Raw genomic sequence first — 24,323 nt, 5'->3', positions numbered from 1 at the left:
TGCTGGAGCTGTGAGGCAGTGATGCTAACTGTTGTGCCACTCTAACGCTGGGTTGAATTTTCTGAACAAACACATAAAGCACTTTTGGATACATTTGACCAAAGAATGAAGCAATATCGAATTTACAACCATGAATTCCGAGCAGCATCTGTCAATTTGACCTGAGGGGGGTGAAAAAATGGAATTGCATGTCTTACTCTGAATTGTGGGGATGGATACAATATGGTGTTTGACTACTGAGGCCATTGGTCCATTACAAAAACACTTTATATAATGTGGAAAGTGGGGTTTGTTCGAACTGCATTTGTTTTTGGGGCTTTTGTTGATTTGAATTTTCTCCTGTTGTCTACTCAATAACAAGGTCTCATGTTGAGCAAGAAAGAGATTGGGAGCTAAGTTATCGAAAAAAGAGGCTATTGTGAATTTTGGATTTCTTGAGTCCAGTAACTATATAAAAAGGAAAAGCGCAAAAGTTAAAAGCAGGCTTTGGAGAGTGACCAAGGACAATAGACAATAGGTGCAGGAGTAGGCCATTCGGCCCTTCGAGCCAGCACCGCCATTCAGTGTGATCATGGCTGATCATGCCCAATCAGTACCCCGTTCCTGCCTTCTCCCCATATCCCCTGACTCCGCTATTTTTAAGAGCCCTATCTAGCTCTCTCTTGAAAGCATCCAGAGAACCTGCCTCCACTGCCTTCTGAGGCAGAGAATTCCACAGACTCACCATTCTCTGTGAGAAAAAGTGTTTCCTCGTCTCCGTTGTAAATGGCTTACTCCTTATTCTTAAACTGTGGCCCCTGGTTCTGGACTTCCCTAACATCAGGAACATGTTTCTTGCCTCTAGTGTGTCCAAACCCTTAACAATCTTATATGTTTCAATGAAATATCCTCTCATCCTTCTAAACTCCAGAGTATACAAGCCCAGCTGCTCCATTCTCTCAGCATATGACAGTCCCGCCATCCTGGGAATTAACCTTGTAAACCTACGCTGCACTCCCTCAATAGCAAGAATGTCCTTCCTCAAATTAAGGTTAGAATTAGAAGGTTTTATTATTAGGATTAGAAGAAGGTTTAGTTACGGATTCCTTTAGCAATGGCCTTCAGTGCTGTAAACATCCATAGTTTTGTGGTTCAATTGTGATCGGAGCAGGATGTTGGATTTTGCATTTGGCTTAATCTAACATAAGCAAGATGGAATATTGCCAGTGTTCAGCTTTAAATTGTTACAAGATTTCTTGTTGGAAAGTGCATGAACTTTTGACGAGAAAAGATGTAATGGGCCTTTGCCTGACTTGGGTGTGAAGAGCTGACATTTGAGGAAGGTCATGGTGATCCTCTGAATGTTGAGGTTTATTATTATCTTGTGTACCGAGATACATAAAACAGCTTTGTTTTGCATGCTAACAAAACCAGATCAGATAATGCTATACTAAATACAATCAAGCCAAACTCAAGTACAATAGGTATAGTGAAAGGAAAGATACAGTGTAGAATATAGTTCTCAGCATTGTAGCACATCAGTTCCATAGACAAAGTCCAGTGTCCGCAATGGTGTAGAGGAGAATCAGGCCGTACCTTAGCTTATGGAAGGACCATTCAGAAGCCTGATAACAGAGGGGAAGAAGCTGTTCTTGAGTCTTTCAAACCCCTTGTTGGACGGGAGCAGGGAAAAGTAATGATTCGAGTAAGACAAGTCTTTTATTATGTTCGCAATGTTGGGATATGTACTTGTTTTCGAGGAAGACGGGTAATAAGGCAAAAAAAAAAAATCCTTTGAAACACCATAAGCACTTAGCTAGAACCAAGCTCTGCACTGGAGATGCAGGTCATAAGGGAGAGGAGGCATTTCATCAATGATTAAACATGCCTTTGTTCATTGCAGGCTTGGATCCAGCGGGTCCCATGTTTGAAGGTGTCGAGCCCGATAAGCGACTTTCCCCCGATGATGCAGACTTTGTAGATGTGCTTCACACTTTTGCATTCGGTACACTGGGAGTTAGTATTGGCATCGAACAGCCCATTGGCCACATTGACGTTTATCCAAATGGTGGCAGTTTCCAGCCTGGTTGTGGCCTTCACAATGTCATTAACGCCATAGCCAATGGAAGTAAGTATTTTCTGCTTGTTGTGCCACCTCTTTCCTCTTTATTCTATTGCTATCTACTGTCTATTTGCCTGTTAGTGGTGTTCAGTTCCTCTTTTGAATCAGGTAGTAAATTCAGTATCTGTTTCTTCATTCCCGATTCTATATTTATCTTTCGCTGTCAATTTTTTGTAAACTTTGGGTTAACACATTTGAGTCCAGCTTCTTTCCTGAGGTCACTCTATGCACTGTCATAGATGCTACAAAGGAGGTTCAAAGTTTGATTTCTGGACTCTGGTTCATTGACTGATATCCTATACAGTTATAGCATATTGGACCAGGGAATGGCTGTTGAACTTCAAAAGCCGTCTCTCATCTCCACTGTCTGTTCCCACCCAACATCTTCCGTGATTTTACTTCCTTGGGGCAGCATCCAACATAAGCAAGGACCACTCACACTCCCCTTTCCTGTCGGGCAGAAGGTACAAAAGCTTGAAAGCACGCACAACAAGATTAAGGAGCAGCTTTTTTCCGGCTATTAACAAACTTTTCAACGACTCTCTTGTATACCAAGAATGAATTCCGATCTTCCAGTCCATCTCATTGCACCCTCTGGATTTTTCTTAAATCACCCATAGTCCGGATTAAACCCAGGTATCTGGTGCTGTAAGGCTGCAACTCTACCGCTGCGCCACCATGCAGCCCCATTTGATCTGCATTCTTCAAAATCTCATGTTCGGTTAGATTTCAGAGGGATCCCACATTTTTGACGGGTCCCTGTTGAATTGATATTAAATTTATTCTGTGACATTCTGAGAAGTAATTGAAATCTTCAAAACTTGAAGACCGGTTTCCAGTTGGCAGCGCGACCGACATTGCAGCGGCCCCTGCAGCCTGTCTGTCTTTTTTTATTTTTTTGTCCAGTTGAATGCAGTTGTTGTGTTCTTTTTATATTGTTTTTAACAGTGTATATGTGTGGGCGGGGGGGACACTTTAAAATCTCTTCCCTGCACGGGAGACCCAACCTTTTTCCTGTTGGGTCTCCGTTGCTGTTGGGGCCTGGTACCGTGGAGCGGCCTCCAGCCGGGACGACCTGGGGCTCCAGTCGCGGAGCCTGCGGACTACTCATCATCGTGGGGCTGGTCGGCCTCGGAGTGTGGGGAGCGGTGGTGGCTTTCTGTTGCGGCCCGACTCCGGAGCTCGGAGGCTCCAGCCGCAGGTCCGGTGGACTGTGACATCGGGAGCTTGCGGGTCCCTGGTGGGATACCGCTTTTCTGAGCTCCGCAACGCAACTTCTCCCGCCCGTGTCGCGGGGTTGGAATGACCCGGAGCGGGGCCGTACATCGCCCGGCGCGGCTTTAACGGCCACGGGGCTTGCCATCGCCCGCCAGGGGCTCCCACATTGAGACATTAAGACCTGGAGCGGGGCCGTACATTGCCCGGTGTGGCCTTAACGGCTGTGGGACTTATCATCGCCTTCCTGGGGCTTTAACATCGGGAGAAAAATGGAACACGGGAGAGAAAAGACTTTGCCTTCCATCACAGTGAGGAGGAGATTCACTGTGATGGATGTTTGTGTGAATTGAATTGTTTGTGTGTCTTCTAGAAATTGTTTCTTTTTGTATGGCTGTAGAAACAGAGTTTCGTTTGAGCCTCATTTGAGGTTCAAATGACAATGAATAAATATTGTATTGTATTGTATTACTTGCACATGTTGCAACCCCATTCCCCTTGTTGTCTCATGGCCTGTCCAGTCATGAATTGCGTATCAGCTGCTCAATAAATATTTACTGTTAATCCCATTTAGCCTGATAGGAATTGTATTTGAATCTCAGATATAAGTGCTATTAGCTTAGCTGCGATACTCTCCATATTTAGCTAGGCTTTTGCAACAACTTCTCAGGTCAACTTTGAAGAATGATGGGGAGTTGTGCATATGGGGAGAAGGCAGGATAATGCGGTTGAGAGGGAAAAATAGATATGCCGTGATCGAATGGAGGAGCAGAGTCGATGGGCCTAATGACCTAATTCTGCTCCTACGTTCAAGTTCAAGTGAGTTTATTGTCATGTGTCCCTGTATAGGACAATGACATTCTTGCTTTGCTTAAGCACACAGAAAAATAGTAGGCATTTACTACAAAACAGATAAATGTGTCCATATACCATGATATAAATATATACACACATGAATAAATAAACTGGTAAAGTGCAAATAACAGAAAGTGGTTATTAATAATCAGAGTTTTGTCCGAGCCAGGTTTAATAGCCTGATAGTTTCATGGATACATAAAATTGTTCATGAGCTCTTTGTATCTGGCTCCTTGACAACAGCAGAGAATGTGTGATAATGTTTCCTTTTCCTTGTTGGCAGATCTGGGTAATGTCGTTTATTGTGAACATGAGCGGTCTGTGCATCTCTTTGTCGACTCCATCCTCAACCAGGATAAGCAGAGCTTGATGTATCGATGTCCTGACACTAAGACATTCGAGAAGGGGATGTGCCTCAGCTGCCGGAGGAATCGATGCAATAAATTGGGCTACAATGTCAATCAAATTAGAAGTAAACGCAACAACAAGATGTACTTAAAGACAAGAGCAGACATGCCCTTTAAAGGTGAGTGGCATAATAGTCTGGCATACTGTAGAAATAAGGATGCTGGTCTACACAAAAGGACACAAAGTGTTGGAGTAAGTCAGCGGTTCAGGCAGCATCTATGTAGAGCATAGATAAGTGACATTTCAGGTCGAAATCCTTCATCAGACTGAAGAAGGGTCCTGACCTAAAACGTCACCTATCCGTGTTCTCCAGAGATGCTGCTTGATCCACAGAGTAAGAAGGGTACTCGACCTGAAATGTCACCTATCCATGTTCTCCAGAGATGCTATCTGACCCGCTGAGTTACTCCAGCACTTTGTGTCCTTTAAGTCCGGCATAATGGTAGGTTCCATGTTCCATAACCAAAATAATTGAGGTTGGAAGTCGTAGTAAGAAAATTAATACTGCTTGGAAATCACATATATTTGTTAATGGACTCATGGCCCATGTCACCAATGGAATATTTTGACATCAATGTCAAATGAACAGCATTCATGTAAATGTGTAAATCTGCTTAATTGTCTGGGCAAAAAGGATTTTAATAGTATTGGAACATTTCCCTCAAATTTTCCCCTCCCCTCTTACAAAGGTGTTGATCTGCTGGTCATTTCATCCATACTGGATGTTTCCAATATTCTGTCCTATAACGGGCAGCATGTTTGCTTTCCAGGATGAGTGTGGGTAGTCATGCGGACTAATGGACTGCGCTCTTGATTTGACAGTGCTCTGACAGGGAATCTGAGTTGTTAATTGTTTCCTCTCCATGCTGAGATCCAGTTGTATCAGCTAGCTGCTGCTCAAGCTGAGATTCTCTACGGAGCCAGGAATGGAATTTGTGATTTTTCTCTTAGACTGTTCAGTTTCCTTTATGGAGCTAGCGATAGGAAAGGGATTTGTGCACTTGAGGTCTTTCTTACATTTACTCAATGAATTAAATCATGTCACTCCATTCTTGGGTTGAAGTGGTTGGCAAGAATGGAACTTGGATTGAGAAGAAACCTCTGTTTTGGTACGTTTTCCTCTAAAAATCATGAATGAAGCAGTGTAGTGTCTGCCAATGATCCGCTGCAGGTTGGAAAACTGATGTGTACTTGTGGCTTATGATGACTTACTGAGTGCATTAATCTTTATTGCAGTCATTGAATCATACAATACAGAAATGGGCCCCTTGACCCAACTCAGCCATGCCAACCAAGATCCCCATCTAGCAGTTTAATGTGGATAAATGTGAGGTTATCCACTTTGGTGGCAAGAACAAGAAGGAAAAGGGGAGGTGCAACGAGACCTGGGTGTCCTTGTACATCAGTCACTGGAAGTATGCATGCAAGTACAGCAGGCAGTGAAGAAAGCAAATGGCACGTTGGCCTTCATAGCAAGAGGATTTGAGCAAGGAGGTCCTACTGCTCAGGGTTCAGGGTTCAGGGCTCTGGTGAGACCACACCTGGAATATTGTGTGCAGTTTTGGTCTCCTAATTTGATGAAGGATATTCTTGCTATTGAGGGAATGCAGCGTAAATTCACCAGGTTAATTCCCGGGATGGTGGAACTGACATGTGATGAAAGAATAGATCGACTGGGCTTATATTCACTGGAATTTAGGATGAGAGGAGATCGGCCGACTTGGGGTTGCTGAATATCCCGCGGTCTCGGCATAAGCTCAGGGGCGACCGCGCCTTTGCGGTTGCAGCTCCTAGACTGTGGAACAGCATCCCCCTTCCCATCAGAACTGCCCCCTCCATCAACTCCTTTAAGTCAAGACTAAAAACTTATCTATACTCCCCAAGCCTTTCTTGATGTCCACTGAGCGAGGACTATATGTATATATGTATGTAGTTTGTTTGTTTATACTATTCTTATAACAAATGTAAAGCACTTTGGCTAACGAGAGTTGTTTTTTAAATGTGCTGTATAAATAAATGTGACTTGACTTGACTTATAGAAACATATAAAATTCTAAAATGATTGGGCAGTCTAGATGCAGGAAAAATATTTCCCATGTTGGGCGAGTTCAGAACCAGGGGTCACAGTTTAAGAACAAGAGGTAGGCCATTTAGGACTGAGATGAGGATAAACTTTTTCACCCAGAGTTGTGAATCTGTGGAATTCTCTGCCACAGAAGGCAGTGGAGGCCAATTCATTGGATTATTTCAAGAGGTAGTTAGATATAGCTCTTAGGGCTATGCGGAGTAGATATGGGGACAAAGCAGGAACGGGGTACTGATTTTGGATGATCAGCTATGATCATATTGAATGGCCTACTCCTGCACCTATTTTCTATCTTTCTATGTTTACTCTAAGCCCATTTGTCCATTTTTGCACCTTATCCCACTCAACATTTCCTATTCTTGATATTGGAGTATAATAGTAACAAGCCTTGTTGCAATTGTTCTGGGGTTATAGTGAGACTATGTGCATAATGCAGTAGTCTCAGTCCTTCTAGTTGAGTAAAGGGCCTGCCACACTTGGGCTTCATTTGCGCGTCATTTACACGACATCCTAAAAATTGGTTGGCACGTCATGACGCCCGCATGGCGTGCATGGCACGTGGTGAGGCATGGTGGCGTATGCAGTGATGCGCGGTAGAGCGCGGCGCCCCAGGATTTTGATAATGATTTCATGATTATGGCTTTATTGTAGGAAACATTTCAGGTGGGAAATAACAGCTTATCGAAATCATCTGTTTAGTATTGTTTTCTCATCCTTGGAGCTAAAAAACTTCCGAGCATCACCTTAAAAATCAGATTTTCCGTGGCAAACAGGATGGTTTATGATCCTATTAAAAAATGTCATTTTCTTACCGCATTCCACAATGCAAATCTTGTTGCAACGCAGTCACATACCAATATCCAGCACTCGGCTAATCCTGGCAGTTTTCTATGCCTGTTGACTAAGAAGGTGGGGGCCTTGGTGTAAAGGGAAAGGTGATGAGAAAATAACCGCTGTTTAGATAGCTTTGTTCTGTGCTCCAAAACTATAGTTGAATTAAATGGCAAACTTTGACGATGTATCATATAATGATGGATATAAATAACACTTTCCTTTGTTTTTCATCTTTTTCAGTATTTCACTATCAATTAAAAATGCACTTATTCAGTACAGAGGGGACACAAGGCACAAATCCCAAACTGCATGTTAATTTATATGGCACAGAAGCTGACAGCAAGAAGACCAGCATTGAAATGTATGTGGCACAAATAGCATGTATTTTAGACCTGTATGAGAGTTGGTGAACATATATTGCTATAATGTGTTTTGTATTGTGTGTAATATCCCTGTCCCACGGTACGAGTTCATTCCAAGAGCTCTCCCGAGTTTAAAAAAAATCAAACTCGTGGTAAGCACGGAGAATGAACGTAGCGGGTACGTCAGAGCTCGGGGACGTCTCTTAGCGATAACGGTAGGTACTCGGGAAGACTCGCTAACGGCAGGTGAGCACGGGAAGACTCGTGAAGATTTTTCAACATGATGAAAAATGTCCACGAGAGCCCCGAGTACCGACGAGTGGCCATTACCGTAAATCTCCGAGTTCGAATCAGGGCATTCTCCGGAGAACTCTTGGAATGAACTCGTACCGTGGGACAGGGGTTTAAGAATAATAAAAATGCTTGGTGTGTATGACTAAGGTAAAATTGGTGGGAACAAGTTGGTGTCCTATTAATTACATCCTGGCAGACATTAGCATTATCCTTGGTTCTGAAAACTACTGCTTACGTTTTGTTTTCCCAATGAGCCAATGAAATTCACTGGTCAGCACCGGCTACAACCTACGAGAACCCTCGACCTTCTGGCAACCCACTTGGACCTCCTGGCGACCTACCTACGGCTCGAGAATTCTCGCTACTCTCCATGGCGGCTTCATTCTGATCGCCGCTAATTTTTCCAACATGTTGAAAACTTCACGGCGACCATAACGAGGTTGCGACTAGTTCCCAGATGCGGGAATTCCTCACAACTATGAAGACAACGACCCGCGAACATGCGGCAATTCCTCGCGACCATGAAGCAATCACCCACGAACATGTGGCGACCATGTGGTGACCGCAGAGTCTCCTGCAGTTGCCTAAAAAGTCGCCTAAGTGGGACAGTCCCATAAGGATAATGGGAGAGTGGGTTGCAAATCTTTTCCCAGTTGACAGTAGATGCTCAGTCTCTGCAAATGCTAAGGACTGAGATCACAGATGGTGAGCAGGGAATTGGATATGAAGAACCTATTTTTTATCTGTGAGCTACAGATATAGGAAAAGTGACCAAGTATTCAGTTAGTTAATAACAGTCCCAGGCTGGGACTATTAGCCCAAAGGAAATCAGAGAGGATCAACCAAACCAATATCAGAATTAGGAATCTTAGATACATCCAAATAAGCTTATTTCTCTGTAAGTTCCCAGGTAATGATCTAGCAAGCTCTACACCTGGAAATTTCTTACTGATGTGAGCCCTGAATTGGGTTCCAGTCCTGGAGATCTCCCCATCTCCCATTTCCCAATCCTGGTAGCAGAAGTTACATTCCAGGCTAATTCTGAAACATTTTGCCACTTTGTATTCTACTGAAGAGAGGCTGTAGGTGATAGTTTTTTTAAAGCCACGACTGATCGAATGGCGGAGTAGGCTTGATGGGCCGAATGGCATAATTCTGCTCCTATCACTTATGATCTTATGACTGTGACAAACATCAGAGGTGTGATGATGAAGTCTTAACTGTGTGTAACTGTCATTTCTTTGCAGGCCTGAGCAGGTTATGGCAAACAGGACAAACTCGTTTCTTGTCTACTTGGAGGAAGACATTGGGGACTTGCTGAAGATAAAGTTGAGCTGGGAGAAATCCACTTCATCCTGGTCAATGTGGACAAATTTAAAATCTTTGTGGTATGGGTCGGATTTGGGTGGACAGAAAGATCTGACAGAGCTGGAAATAAGGAAGATTCGAGTGAAGTCTGGTGAAATGCAGAAGAAGTGAGTATGGCCTTATTGGAAATGATTCTAAATGTTGTGGAAAATCCGAGAGTGGCTACTCATTGCTTTGCTTCTTCTGTAGTTCTTTGGCAATTGAACTTCCCAATGCCAAAAGGTACACTGAATTTCGGTTTCTAAAAGTAAATAATTAAGGAGTTGTTTCACCATGTCCAGAGAAGAGCAACCAGAAAATCCAATGCTTGACAGCTGGTGGGGTTGAGGAGAGGCAGAGACAGGTGAAAGGTGACTAATTTAATTCGGAACTAACCTACTGAAGTAACGGGCCTTCTCATTAGAAGTGTCTTCGTGAAAAGTGGCGAATGGAACTCCAATCTGCACTGCATGTTTACATTCAGATCTATGAGGAGCGGGAGAAATGCAGAGTGAAAACCCAATATCCTTACCGATGAAGGCAATCATGCCAAATGCCTTCCTCTATACTCTGTCCAGCTGTATCACCACTTTCAAGCAACCGTGTACTCGTACCTCTAGGTCTCCCTGTTCTACAATGCTCTCCAAGGTCTTACTATTTAGTGTGTATGTTCTTCCCTAGTTTAACTTACCAAATGCAACACTTTACACTTATCAGAGTTAAATTCCATCTACCATTCCAGGGCACTTGCTTAACTTTTTTCCCCTGTTGCCAGCCGGGCAACCTTGGCAGCTTTTTAGGTTGCCAAATGACAGTTTAGGTGGCCATTTAAGATGGCTTGCATGACGCGTGCGATAATGTGCTCGGACGAAGTGCGTAGTTACCAGTCGGAATTATACTCAATGAAGCATTCACATATTATTTCTGCTTCAAATAAAGTCACAAACTAAACATTCACCAATCAAGACATGATATATCCCACAATGACATGCAGCAAAATTATAAGACAGTATCTCAACTCTTTTTACACATTGCAATTAATGCAATTTCTATTAGTTCTTTCCACTTCCAAACAAAAATGTGGTTGAATTATTCAGCGTATGATCAACCTGTGTCAATAAATCCTGGACCATGATAACATATATGCGTACGTATAGTTGTGAATGTTGCTCATTAAATAACTGATACTCCATATTAAGAGCATTGATTTGCCGTTAAAATGAATTCTGTAATAACGTGTCAACGGTAGCAGTGACAATCGAACACTGCGGTTTTAATGTTTCACGTGTTCACAATATAATTAATCCATCTTTATGGATTAAAACAAATAATAACATTGGGAATTAAAACACATGTGATTGCATTCCGTTATCAACCATAGTCAATGTTCGCTCTGAAGACATTTCCAGGACAATAGGGTCAGGGAGGGGGGTGTGTGTGAATCAGTGCGGGGTGGATAGATGGCGGGGGGGGGGGGGGGGGGTGGTTAGAAGGCAGTCGGTGCAGAATGGATGGATTGAGGCAGGTGAATTAGTACGTGTTGGTTGGAGTAGGTAAAATTGTGAGGTGAGAGCACGGGGGATGTCAGTGGTGTTGAATGAGGGGGTTCAGTACGGGATGGATGGGGTAGACAAAAGTGCTGGAGAAACTTAGCGGGTGAGGCAGCATCTATGGAGCGAAGGAAATAGGCAACGTTTCGGGTTGAGACCCTTCTTCAGACTGTTCCCCCCATTCTTCTTGAATGGGAGGATCAGTACAGGATGGATGGGGGGGGGAGATCAGCGCAGGATGGATGGGGGGGGGGTGGTCAGTACAGTGTGGATCGGAGGGTCTGTGCAGAATGAATGGGGGAATCACTACAGGATGAATGAGGGGAAGGTGCAGGGTAAATGGAGGGTGGGTCAGTACGGGATGAATGCGGGGATGGATGGATGGGGGATCAGTACAGGATGGATGGAGAAGTGCAGGATGGATGGGAAAGGGGTAAGTACAGGGTGAATTGGGGAACCAGTGCAGAATGGATGGGGGGGGGGGGGTGGCAGGAGAATCATTGTGAGGTGGATAGGGTGATCAGCGCAGGATGAATAGATTGGGGGGGGGGGGAGATGAGGAGGGGAGCACAGGGGATGTCAGTGAGGACTGAATAGAAGCGGGAATGGGGATCAGTGCAGGATGTAGAGGAGGGGTCCCAGGATAAGGGGGGGGGGTGGAGGGGGCGTACAAGAAAGAGAGAGAGAAGGGGGGCGAGGTATGGAGGAAGGAGGGCTCCTCGGACAACATCGCCCCGCTGCCTTGGCCGTTGGGAACTCCTCGCCACCGCCTCCCTCCTCCGCCAGCCAACAGCAAGGTGCGGGGCCGAGCGGTGCAGCTCAAAGATCCTATAGCTAAAGGATCTATGGTGCAGCTGCTTCAGAAGTGTCGGAGCGAATGACGGGTCCCGCACAGCAGCAGCAGCGGCTTCATCTCCTCCTCCTCCTCCTGCCAGCCCTGATAAGGGCCTCTGCTTGCAAACCCGCGCTTTCAATACAAACCCTCCCGCACGCCGAGGCCTCCCCCTCCCTCCCCCCTCCCGGCCCCGGCGTGCGGGAGGGTTTGTATTGAAAGCGCGGGTTTGCAAGCAGAGGCCCTTATCAGGGCAGGCGGGGTGCGGGAGGAGGAGGAGATGAGCCGCTGTCGCTCGCAGGTCAGCGCCCGTCATTCGCTGCGACCCTTCCTCACCCCGCACCTAGTATCTTTCCCACGCAATACAGCCGTCACCGCCGACACGAAACGTCGCGTTCCTTTTCTCCAGAGATGCTGCATGACCCGCAGAGTTACTCCAGTTTTTTGTGTCTATCTTCGGTACAAACCAGTATCTGGTTGCCAAGCCGGGCAAAATTACTCGGTGTTTAGTTGCCCGGCGGCGCTTTGAGTGGTCAATGGCACCCGGGCAACCGTTAATTTCGAGCCCTGCATTCTGTGGCCCACTTTCCCAGTTGACCTAGATCCTGTTGTAATCTTGGATAACCTCCTTCATGTTCACTATCCCATCAATTTTGATGTCATCCACAAACTTGTTAACTACATTTTTACTTACAACTTTCTCATCAAAATTGTTAAGATAGATGACAAACAGAGATGGGTCTAACACCAATCCATGCGCCACACGTCGTCGCCGTTGTTAGGCTTCTCTACAGTCCCTCCATAAGCTAGGGTACTGTTCGATTGACCTCTACCCCATTGTGGACTTGGACTTTGTCTAAGGAACAGAAGTGCTACAATGCACTACAATATTGAAAACTATATTCCACTTCCCCTTTGCTCTATCTATTGTTCTTGTGTATGAACTGATTGTATCTATGTATGGTATATCTGAATAACATGCAAATAACTATTTGAATAACATGCAAAATGATGCTTTTCACTGTTTCTTGGTATGACAATAATCATAGTCATAGTCATAGTGATACAGTGTGGAAATAGGCTCTTCGGCCCAACTTCTCCACACCGGCCAACATGCCCCAGCTGCACTAGTTCCACCTGACTGCGCTTGGTCCATATCCCTCCAAACCAGTCCTATCCATGTAGCTATCTAACTTTCTTGAACGTCGGGATAGTTCCAGCCTCAACTACCTCATTTGGCAGCTTGTTCCACACACCCACCACCCTTTGTGTGAAAAAGTTACCCCTCAGAGTCCTATTAAATCATTTCCCCTTTAACTTGAACCCATTTCCTCTGGTCCTCAATTCCCCAAGAGTCTGGGCACAGTGTCTGGGCAAGAGATCTATTCCTCTCATGATTTTGTACACCTCTATTCCTTGGAGTGAAGTAGGATGAGGGGTGATCTTATAGAGATCCAGCCTACTCAACCTCTCCCTGATGCTCACACTCTCTAGTCCTGGCAAAATTCTCGTAAAACTTCTCTGAACCCTTTCAAGCTTGACAATATCTTTCCTATAACATGGTGCCCAGAACTGAACACAATATTGTAAATGTGGTCTCATCAACGTCTTATACAACTGCAAAATGACCTCCCAACTTCTATACTATACTCTGACTGATGAAGGCCAATATGTCAAAAGCCTTTTTGACTGCCTAATATACCTGCGACTCGACCTTCAAGGAGCCATGCACCTGTACTCATAGATCCCTCTGCTCTACAACACTACCCAGAGGCCTACCATTCACTGTGTAGGTTCTGCCCTTGTTAGACGTCCCAAAATGCAACACCTCACACTTCTCTGTATTAAATTCCATCAATCTTTCCTCAGCCCACCAATCGATCCAGATATTTATTTCACAACCATCTTCACTGTCTGCAAAACCACTCACTTTTGTATCATCAGCAAACTTGCTAATCTTGCCCTGCATGTTCTCATCCAAATCATCGATGTAGATGACAAACAGAAACGGGTCCAACACCAAACCCTGAGGCACACCACTAGTCACAGGCCTCCAGTCTGAGAAACAACATCCCACCATTACCCTCTGCTACCTTCCATGGAGCCAATTTGCTATCCATTCGGCTATCTCTCCTTGGATCCCATGCGATCTAACCTTCAAGAGCAGCCTACCATGCGGAACCTTGTCAAATGCCTTATCGAAATCCATATATACAACATCTACAGATCTGCCCTCATCGACCTTTTTGGTCACTGGTTGAAAAAACTCAATCAGATTTGTGAGACATGACCTCCCAAGTATAAAACCATGCTGACAATCCCTAATCAGCCCTTGCCTGTCCAAATGCCTGTATAACCTATCCCTCAGAATACTCTGAAGTAACTTTCCAACTACAGATGTTAAGCTCACCGGTCTATAATTCTCAACATTTTTCCCTGCAGCCCTTCTTGAAAAGAGGCACGACATTTGCCACCCTCCAGTCTTCCGTCACCTCTTCTGTATTTAAGGACGACTCGTAAATTTTAACCAGGGCTCCCGCAATTTCCTCTCTGGGACCTAAGCACTATTGGTCACAGGCCTATGATCTGAAAAACAATGCTACACTACCACTCTCTGACTCCAACCACCAAGCCAATTTTCTATCCAAATGGCTGTCTCTCTTTGGATCCCATGTGATCAAACCTTCCAGACTAATCTACATATGGGACCTTGTCAAAGGTCTTGCTAAAGTCAATGTGGACCATATCTACCACCCTACTAACACTCTAAATGAATACATAGCCTTCAGTAAATGAGTCAAACATCCTTGTTTCTTGAAAACATCCATGATGTTTCCATTAGTGGGAGAGACTCGGACCAGAGGCCATAGCCTCAGAATAAAAGGATGTACCTTTAGAAAGGAGATGAGGAGGAATTTCTTTAGTCAGAGGGTGGTGAATCTGTGGAATTCATTGCCACAGATGGCTGTGGATGCCAAACCAATGGATATTTTTAATTAGTACGGATGTTGGTTTACGGGGGAGAAGGCAGGAGAATGAAAGATTGATCAGCCATGATTGAATGGTGGAGTAGACTTGATGCGCCGAATGGCGTAATTCTGCTCTTATAACTTATGAACATAAATGTAAACTAGGAATTATTCCTGATGTGTAAATTTCTGACCATATTGGAGAACTTGGATTAAACTTGCATTTGGATATACACAATGGTCTTGGGAAGTTGGTCAGGAACTGGCAGATAAAGCTGGAGTCTGGGTCTTGACTTTAAGTAACTTCAGAGGTATTGTGGTATGTTCTTAGTGGAGTTTTGGCAGGCCGGTACCTTTCATGGGTTTCATTTTGGAATAAATTCACCTTGCATAAGCATATTCAAATCCAAAACAATTTTTGGTCTTAGACTACGATTTCCACATTTTACATATGAATAACCAAAATAATTTAAGATATCTTTAATGTCAGATACCCAAATCAAGTTGATAAATGACAAGGTCTGTGCAAGAGGGTACACAAAAATGCTGGAGAAACTCAGCGGGTGCAGCAGCATCTATGCAAGAGGTTTGGTCTGATCTTGCTAACTGCTTCTGAATGCAAGCCCACTGTCACCATGACCTTGCAACTCCTGCAACAATACAAGTCCTTGGTTGCATTCACATTCTGCAAATTGTAATACAGAATATACTTGCTTACAAAAAAAAAGATAATTGCTTATTTGTTGGTATAGAATGGTTACTGTAACACCTTTTTGCAATTATAGTCCTGCCTGCTTCATTTCTGTAAATCATTTTATCCTGTTTTTCTCGACTGGGTGATTTGCTTTCTGATATTTTTTGCAGCTTTGTTTTACTTATAATCTTCACGGTGTTTGTGTTCATCTGCCCTTTTACACTCTAGATGTCATACTCCATGCCTTTCCTCCTTTATACGTAATCCTTAAATCAAAACACTGCTGCACCGTCTTTCCGCTGACTGGTTACAAAAGCTTTTCACAGTACAATAGACCATACTAAATACCCATCTCATATAAGCAGGAATGATGACTTGCTCATCTATCAGTTTCCCAGTATCCCTCAAATCCCAACTTTGACCTTTTGGGTACTAGTAGGTGGCACAGTGGCGCAGCTGGTAGAGCTGCTTCATCACAGCACCAGAGACCAAGTTCTATCCTGATCTTGGATATTGTATGTCTAAAGTTTGCATGTTCTCCCTGGAACCCTCCGAGTGCTATAGTTTCTTCCCATATCCCAAAGACATGTGGGTTTGTGAGATTAGATTAGATTGTCCCTAGTGTGTAGGGAGTAGATGAGAAAGTGGGATAAAATAACTAGTGTGAATGGGTGATCGATGGCCAACCCGGACTTGGTGGGCTGAAGGGCCTGTTTCCACGCTGTCTCTCCAACGTTTCTGCCACCTTCAGCACGATCACACCACCAGTCACATCTTCCCATCCCCACCTCTTTCCGCTTTTAGCAGAAGCCACTCTCTCCGTAACTCCTTGGTTCACTCATCCCACCCCTTCCCCAGGTACTTTCCCCAGCAACTGCAGGAGGTGTAACACCATATATCTCCTCCCTTGCCTGGGACTTCAGCAGCCCTTCCAGGTGAGACAGAGATTCACATGCACCTCCTCTACTCTCATCTAATACATTCAGTGCTCCCCGATGTGACATCCTTTACAATGGCAAGACCAAGCATAGTCTGCCAAGGCCTGTTAGATCACCTGATTACTAACCATTCCCATACTGATCTTTTTATCCTGGGCCTCCTCTATTGCCAGAGTGAGGCCTCACACAAATGGAAGAACGGCTCCTTGTATTCCGCTTGGGTAGCTTACAAACAAACATTGAATTTTCCAATTTTAGGTAACTAACCTACAAACAAACTCCTCCCCCCCCAACCCCTTTTTCACCTTCCTTTTTTCCCTCTCTTTCCTGTGCCCCACCTGGATATAGCACCCATTTCTCCCTTTCCCCTGTCCCCTTCCACCTACATTCCTTCCTCTTCTTTCATATTTCATGCCTCTTCAACCCTTATCTCTTAATCGCACGCATTTTGTCTTTTCAACGCGCGCCTCTGTCCAACCATCTGCCAATCAACCCCGCCCCCCTCTTTCCTGTATCCACCTATCACTTGGCTGACTGCCCCTACATCTTACCCAGCAAACCCACCCGACCACAATCAGTCTGGTGAAGGCTCCGCTATCTTTGTCACCTATCCACGATCTCCAGAGATGCCGCCTGTCCTGCTGAGTGACTCTTGGACTTTGTCTTTTTTGGTAAAGCAACATCTGCAGTTCCTTGTGTTTATCTTTACTAATTTATCTTTCTGACCCTCCCACAATAACTTCCCAAACCAAATCCTGAACAGCATTGCTCTTTATTAAAATTATATTATGTTATCTCTCTACAATTCACAAGTTCCGTCACTTCCATTGGTGGAATTTTGCACATCCATGCACCTTTAGGCAATCTTTCCCTTCACATCTAACGGTTACCTTGCTCCTTGCTGACATTCACCATCATGAATGTAGCCTTGGGATTCTGGCTCTAACTCCCCACCATATCCTACACCCCCTGCCTCTGGTTCCGTGCTGTTGTGAATTATTCCAAATATCAGGATGAACAAATCCTCAAACTTTATGCTTTAGTCTGAGGAAACCGTTCCCTTACCCAGGGCCCTGTCTGAGGATGTTACAGGGAAAGTGATAAACGTGAGATAAATGGCTGGTGGGAGGGGAAGGAAAAATATTAGGAATATGTTGGAAGTAAATGGAGCGTCAGTGGTGCAACGGCAGAGTTGCTGCCTTATAGCGCCAGAGACCCGGATTCAATCTTAATTACGGGTGCTGTCTGGTTGGAGTTTGTACATTCTCCCTGTGACCACATGGGCTTTTTCCGGGTGCTCCGGTTTCCTCCCACACTCCAAAGAAGTACAGTTTTGTAAGTTAATTGGCTTCGGTAAAATAGTAAATTCTCCCTAGTGCGAGGGATAGTGTAAGCTGGTCGGCACGGACTTGCTGGGCCGAAGGGCCTGTTTCTGCACTGTATCTCTAAAGTCTATTTTTTTTAAAGTTTAAGCAATTTCTGTTCTCAGATATACGTTCTGTGCAAGCAATTCATCAACCACAAAGTTTTCACCAGGAAATGAATTGACATTCATCAAATGTATGGATGGCTGGCCAGTTAAAAACAAAATAAGGTACTGTGTAATATTCCTCATGTACTTAACATTTTGATGCAAATTTAAGATACAAGATACATTTATTTGTTACATGTACAGATTGGTCCAGTGAAATGTGTGGTCGCCATACAGCCATACCAAGATAGAAAACATTTGAAAGACACACAGTGCTGGAGAAACTCAGAGTGTCAGGCAGCCTCTCTGGACAACATGGATAGGTGACATTTCGGGGAAGGACACTTTTTCGGAGTGATTGGGGGGAGACCAGATCTCCCACCTATTTCTCCCCTCCCTCTCTCCTTCTGCCTTCCCTCTACCCTCTGGCTTCACTATTCACAACTCTTCAACTCTTTCATCTCTGGCCGTTGTTCAACCATCTGCCTATCCACATCCCCTCACCTGTATCCACCTATCACTTGAAAGGTTTTGTCTAGCCCATCCTCTCTTCCAACTTTCTTCCCCCCCCTGACCACACCATAATCAGTTTAAAGAACCGATCCGAAACGTCACCTATCTATGTTCTCCAGAGATGCTGCCTGACCTGCTGAGCTACTCCAGCACTTTCTGTCTAGCATCTGCAGTTCCTTGCTTCTACATTTAAACATTTGAATATATTTTCATCTATGCTTTGACCATTGACCAGTAACTTAATCGGATTATTCATAAAAACATTATGGTTTTGGAGCGAGTCAAGGGATGTGAATCCTGTGGTGAGCTACTCGCCTTGCTGACATCCCAAAGGCTTTTCACCATTCATTGTTATAAGCTAGGAGTGTAATGGAATATTGTCCATTTGCCTGGTTGTAGCTTCAACAACACTCTTGTGTAACAGGGTAAAGCATTATGGCCAGATCCATAAATATTCACCACCATTGCATGGCGGCTGCAATGAGTAGTATCTACAAAATGGAGCACAATTACATGCTCTGTGCAACTCCTGTTGCTAGTTCACAAACATATCACTAAGAAGGAAAAGGAGCAATAGGTACAGGGGGACACCACAGGTTCCCATCAAAATCCCATATTGTCCTGGTTTGAAAATAAATTGCCATTCTGTCATTAGCGCTGAATTAAGACCAGGAACTGTGGAAGTAATCATCAAAAAGACTACAGTGATTCATGAAAGTGGCACATTTCATGGTCATTTCGAGTTAACAATTAATGCTGACCTTGGCAGCAAAACTCAGATCCCAAACAATGAATTAAAAAAATAAAACAAAGTCAGATTAGTGCTCCATCTTGCTGTGAGATACAGTACAAGGTGATTAAAGGTTGTGGTTAATTTGAATTCCTGGATTTTCCCATATTCTTGCAACAGTTATTCCGCTTTCATTGCAACACTACAAATTGTGGGTGTCTCGTCCACTCTACTTGATCCTTTCCGATGCTGTCATCAGACGGCCATTTTGATGCGGGCACTGCCTGCAGAGATTCTGTTCCTTACGCCTAGTCAAATGCCAGGAAAATCTTGAGGTCTTTGCATCAAAATCCCCGTCAGCCCATAACCTTGGTGTTGTGCCTGGTTTTCCGCGACTAAATGAGTAAGAATGACTGTAAATAGCTTGATTGTAATCATGTATTGTCTTTCTGCTGACTGGTTAGCACACAACAAATGCTTTTCACTGTACCTCGGTCATGTGACAATAAACTAAATTGAATTGAACGGATAATTTGTGGGTCTTGGAGACAAAAGGAACTGCAGATGCTAGCATCTTGAGTATAACACAATGCACTGGAGTAATTTAGCATCATCTGTGGAGAACATGGATTGGCCAGAGGCCTATCGAGGAGACTGTGGAGGACCCAAAATGTCCCCTATCTATGTCCTCCAGAGATGCTGCCTGACCCACTGAGTTACTCCAGAACTTCATATGTTACAATTCATGGGTCTTTCGTTATCTAGCTAAAGCATCATCTTAATGTCCATGTATCCAGGTAATGGATAAGCCATCATAGAAACATAGACATAGAAAATAGGTGCAGGAGTAGGCCATTCGGCCCTTTGAGCCTGCACCGCCATTCGATATGATCTTGGCTGATCATCCAACTCAGTATCCCATCCCTGCCTTCTCTCCATACCCCCTGATCCCTTTAGCCACAAGGGCCACATCTAACTCCCTCTTAAATATAGCCAATGAACTGGCCTCAACTACCTTCAGTGACGGAGAATTCCACAGATTCACCACTCTCTGTGTAAAAAATGATTTTCTCATCTCGGTCCTAAAAGACTTCCCTCTTATCCTTAAACTGTGAACCCTAGTTCTGGACTTCCCCAACATCGGGAATAATCTTCCTGCATCTAGCCTGTCCAACCCCTTAAGAATTTTGTAAGTTTCTATAAGATTCCCCCTCAATCTTCTGAATTCCAGCGTGTACAAGCCGAGTCTATCCAGTCTTTCTTCATATGAAAGTCCTGCCATCCCAGGAATCAGTCTGGTGAACCTTCTCTGTACTCCCTCTATGGCAAGAATGTCTTTCCTCAGATTAGGAGACCAAAACTGTACGCAATACTCCAGGTGTGGTCTCACCAAGACCCTGTACAACTGCAGTAGACCCTCCCTGCTCTTATACTCAAATCTATACGCAATCAAACGGTTTGGGCTTGTGATCCAGTGATTAGTTCAAATTCCACTCTGGGACCTGGGAAAAGGGTATTGAGTTAATCAAATAAATTGGGTTGCTGATACGGTGCTGATGTAAGCTCTATAAATTTGCTTTTGAGAAATAAATCAGCTCTTTGGACGCAGGTCCAAACTGATGGCAATGTTGTGGCCTCCCAAGCGTTCTCACTCATGTCCTAGCAAGACTTTCAACTCCTGGACCATTAGGAATAGGAAGTAATGCTGGCTTAACTTCCTGAGAAGAAAATTTCAAGAAATACACACCCGACAGAATTTAATATGATTAAGAAAATGACGATTTGGGGATCGAGACATTGTAATCTTCATCATTGTTCTTATCTGACGAGTTCACATGGCATGTATCTAATCTTATGAATTTCTTTTTCACTTTCTTTAGTTTGTATTCAAGATTATTACAATGAGTGTGTGGAAGTAAAGTTACAGTATCTTCAAGAAAACCTGAAGGATGCCTTTAGTTGCACTCCATCCTGAAAATGCCAAAGCTGTGTTGATTAAAAGATTATTCCTGCTGACTGGTTGCTTTGTTTTCTCCACTGAACTGTTTCCCACTAACTATGGCAAGAGACGATCTGGTCGTTGGTAGTGCTGTTCGTGGAGACAAGGTGTCCATGGTACATTTGTACTTGTTTCATTGAAACCCATATTCACTCCTCTGCACCGGTTACAGCTGCCTTAGCAATGACCTCTAAAGCTATATGCTACATTGTTTTTTTATACTGCTGATAATTTAAAAGAAAGTGTCTGTTTCATAGTGCTATCTGTATATATTGAATTGCTGCATTTTTGTACATTGTGGACTTACTTTCATTGAATGCTATTTATATATTGAAGTGGAGTACTTTTGAAAATAAAATTATTTTTCTGTAATAATTGGAAATAATGGGAGGAATTAATTTAAAATGTGTGCAAACTTTGACGCCTCTGACCACAAGTTCTGGCTGTAGCTGTTGTGTGGGTGACCATGGTGCTTGAATGTCTCCTACCAGGAACCATGCCCGAGTTCAGACTGAAAACAGTCTGAACATTTACTGGGGTGGTCTCCCACTTCTCAGATCACATGCTCCACATGCTACCAACAGGGGTGGTTACTTGACAGGAAACCCGAGTTGAGGGCTGAGGCCACCCCAATGCTGTGAACACATGAAGAGAACATGAAACCAGCCAACAGGACCATGCATGAGAAGCAGCACTTTAGTTGTTTAGAAATTTGAAGAAAACCAAAGCGGGTATCAATCTAGAATTCTTCAGAATTCTATCCTTAAATCATTACCCCTTTACTTCATTTAAGAAGTACCATCTGAACGAAGCTTTTAATCATCTGACCACTTGGATTTCCTCCAACATCCAAAAGATATACATGCTTATAGGTTAATTGGCCTCTGTGAATGGCTCCCAGTGTATAGTGGGATAACTAGTGTGATCAATGGTTGGCATGGACTGGGTGAGCCAAAGGGCATGTTTAACGAAACTAAAACTATACACGGCTTGACTCTTTGGTTTATCACATCCGCGCAAATTTTATAATTTAATACAAATCTAGAACAAATGAGAGAACCTGACTCATAGCACATAGTGGCTCAGAGTTACATTTTGTTTGTGCTCCCCCGTGAAGGGCCCTGTGCTGCTATGTTTGGGCACTATGTACTGTAGATACAAATTTTGTTGCATTCATTTCCTTTGAAAATCATTGGCTTTGTATTTCTGACACCCTTTGAAGTAATATTATATCTATATGTAGGGAGGAACAACAGCTGCTAGTTTAAACCGAAGACAGACACAAAAGACTGGGGAACTCAGCGGGTCAGGCAGCATCTCTTAAGAAAAGGAATAGGTGATGTTTCGGATCGAGGCCCTTCTTCAGACTCGGCATCTGTCTAGTTTGTTCACAGCTGCAGGGTGTTTCAAAGTCTCAGACTATCTTTAACCGGACTTTACCGTACTTCATCTTGCACTCTACGTCATTCTCTTTATCCTGTATCGGTACATTGTGGTAATCATGTCTTTCTGCTGACTGGATAGCGTACAACAAAAAGTTTCTCATTGTACCTCGGTACACCTGACAATAAACTAAACTAAGTCTTTTAATATAAAGAACAACTTTTGAAGGCAGTTACTGCTGTAAGTATGAGGAAAAACATTAGTTATATTTAGTTTTAGAAATACAGCGTGGAAACAAATCCTTTAGCTTACAAAGTCCCTGCCGGCCAGCAATCACCAATACACTAGTTCTATCCTGTACACTAGAGACAATTTACAGAAGCCAATTAACCTACAAACCTGCACATCTTTGGAAAGTGGGAGGAAACCAGAGAATGCTGGAGAAAACCCATGCGGTCACAGGGAGAATGTACAAACTCCATACAGATAGCACCTGTAGTCAGGATCAAACCCGGGTATCTGGCGCTGTAAGGCGGTAACTCTACCACTGTGCCGCCCATATCTTCTCATCTCATTAACTACTCATCTTCTGATGTACAAGTCCTGATATCTGGCTGTATACACAGTGAGAGAATCATACAGCACAGAAACAGCCGCTTCGGCCCAAATCGTCCATGCTGACCAAGATACCTCATTTGAGCTCGTTCATTTGCCTGCATTTGACCCATATCTCTCTTAACCTTTCCTATCTATGTACTTGTCCAAGTGTCTTTTGTCCCATTTGGTGAGTTGCAATAATCATTTTTTGACCCTGGCAGTGTATGTCAACAGTCACGTTTAATGAGTTTCAAAAATCTTGTTTGATAGTTTCAATAAACATATTTGCCCTGATTTTCAATAACTATTCACCTGTGTTGGTGCATTTCAATAGCCTCCCCACCTCAGTGAATCTCAATAGCCATGAACTCTATTGTTCAATATCTGCATCCATCCTTGTTGCTATCCATAACTAACGTGTTTGTCTCAGTAACTATATTGAACTGTTCAATACCCTTGTGTTCTGAGTTTTAATAACCACGTTTGTCCATGTTGGAGGATTTCAATAACCATATTCCATAAATTCCAATAATCACATTTGCCATGTTGAGTAGTTTCATTAACTAGACTCACCTTGAGTAAATTTCATTACCCTTGTTTGCCCATGTCAGTCATTTTCAATTAACATGTTAAGTGAATTTGAATACCATGTTCATTCTTGGTGATGAGCTTCAGTAATAGAATAGAATGCCTTTTATTGTCATTCAAACAGACAAGGTTTGAACAAAATGTCATTCCTGCAGACATGACATTACAAAAAAAACCAAGACACTCACTTAACACAGTTTACACAAACATCCATCACAGTGAATCTCCAACACCTCCTCACTGTGATGGAAGGCAAAAGTCTTATCTCTTCCCTTTGTTCTTCTCCGACGGTCCAGCAGTCCAACTGCAACGTCGAGGCGACGGGCTCCCGATGTTAAAGCTCCCGGCAGGCGATGGTAAGTCCCGCGGCCGTTTAAATCACGGCGGGCGATGTTAGGCCCCGCTCCGAGTCATTTAAACCCCGCGATTCCGGCGGGAGAAGTTGCCGTTACGGGAGCTCCGAAAAGTGGTCTCCCACCAGGGACCTGCGAGCTCCCGATGTTCCTGTCCACCGGGCCTGCGGCCGGAGCCTCCGAAGCTCCGAAGTCGGGTTGCAG

General features: G+C 43.9%; 1 protein-coding gene across 2 annotated transcripts in view; it reads left to right on the top strand.

Annotated features, from left to right (window-relative positions):
- Positions 1-21,576, top strand: part of lipg (lipase G, endothelial type) — a 40,259-nt gene extending 18,683 nt beyond the window's left edge. For both annotated transcript variants that reach the window (XM_033033571.1, XM_033033578.1), the window contains 6 exons: positions 1,883-2,107; positions 4,455-4,697; positions 7,740-7,860; positions 9,403-9,630; positions 17,975-18,079; positions 21,080-21,576. In XM_033033571.1, coding sequence (XP_032889462.1) covers positions 1,883-2,107; positions 4,455-4,697; positions 7,740-7,860; positions 9,403-9,630; positions 17,975-18,079; positions 21,080-21,104 — 947 coding nt within the window. In that variant the 3' untranslated portion in view covers positions 21,105-21,576. The remainder of the gene's footprint in view (positions 1-1,882; positions 2,108-4,454; positions 4,698-7,739; positions 7,861-9,402; positions 9,631-17,974; positions 18,080-21,079) is intronic.
- Positions 21,577-24,323: the final 2,747 nt, after the last annotated feature.

This window comes from Amblyraja radiata, chromosome 1, assembly GCF_010909765.2.
Source record: "Amblyraja radiata isolate CabotCenter1 chromosome 1, sAmbRad1.1.pri, whole genome shotgun sequence".
NCBI lineage: Eukaryota > Metazoa > Chordata > Chondrichthyes > Rajiformes > Rajidae > Amblyraja > Amblyraja radiata.
This window is presented reverse-complemented; position numbering and strand designations above follow the sequence as displayed.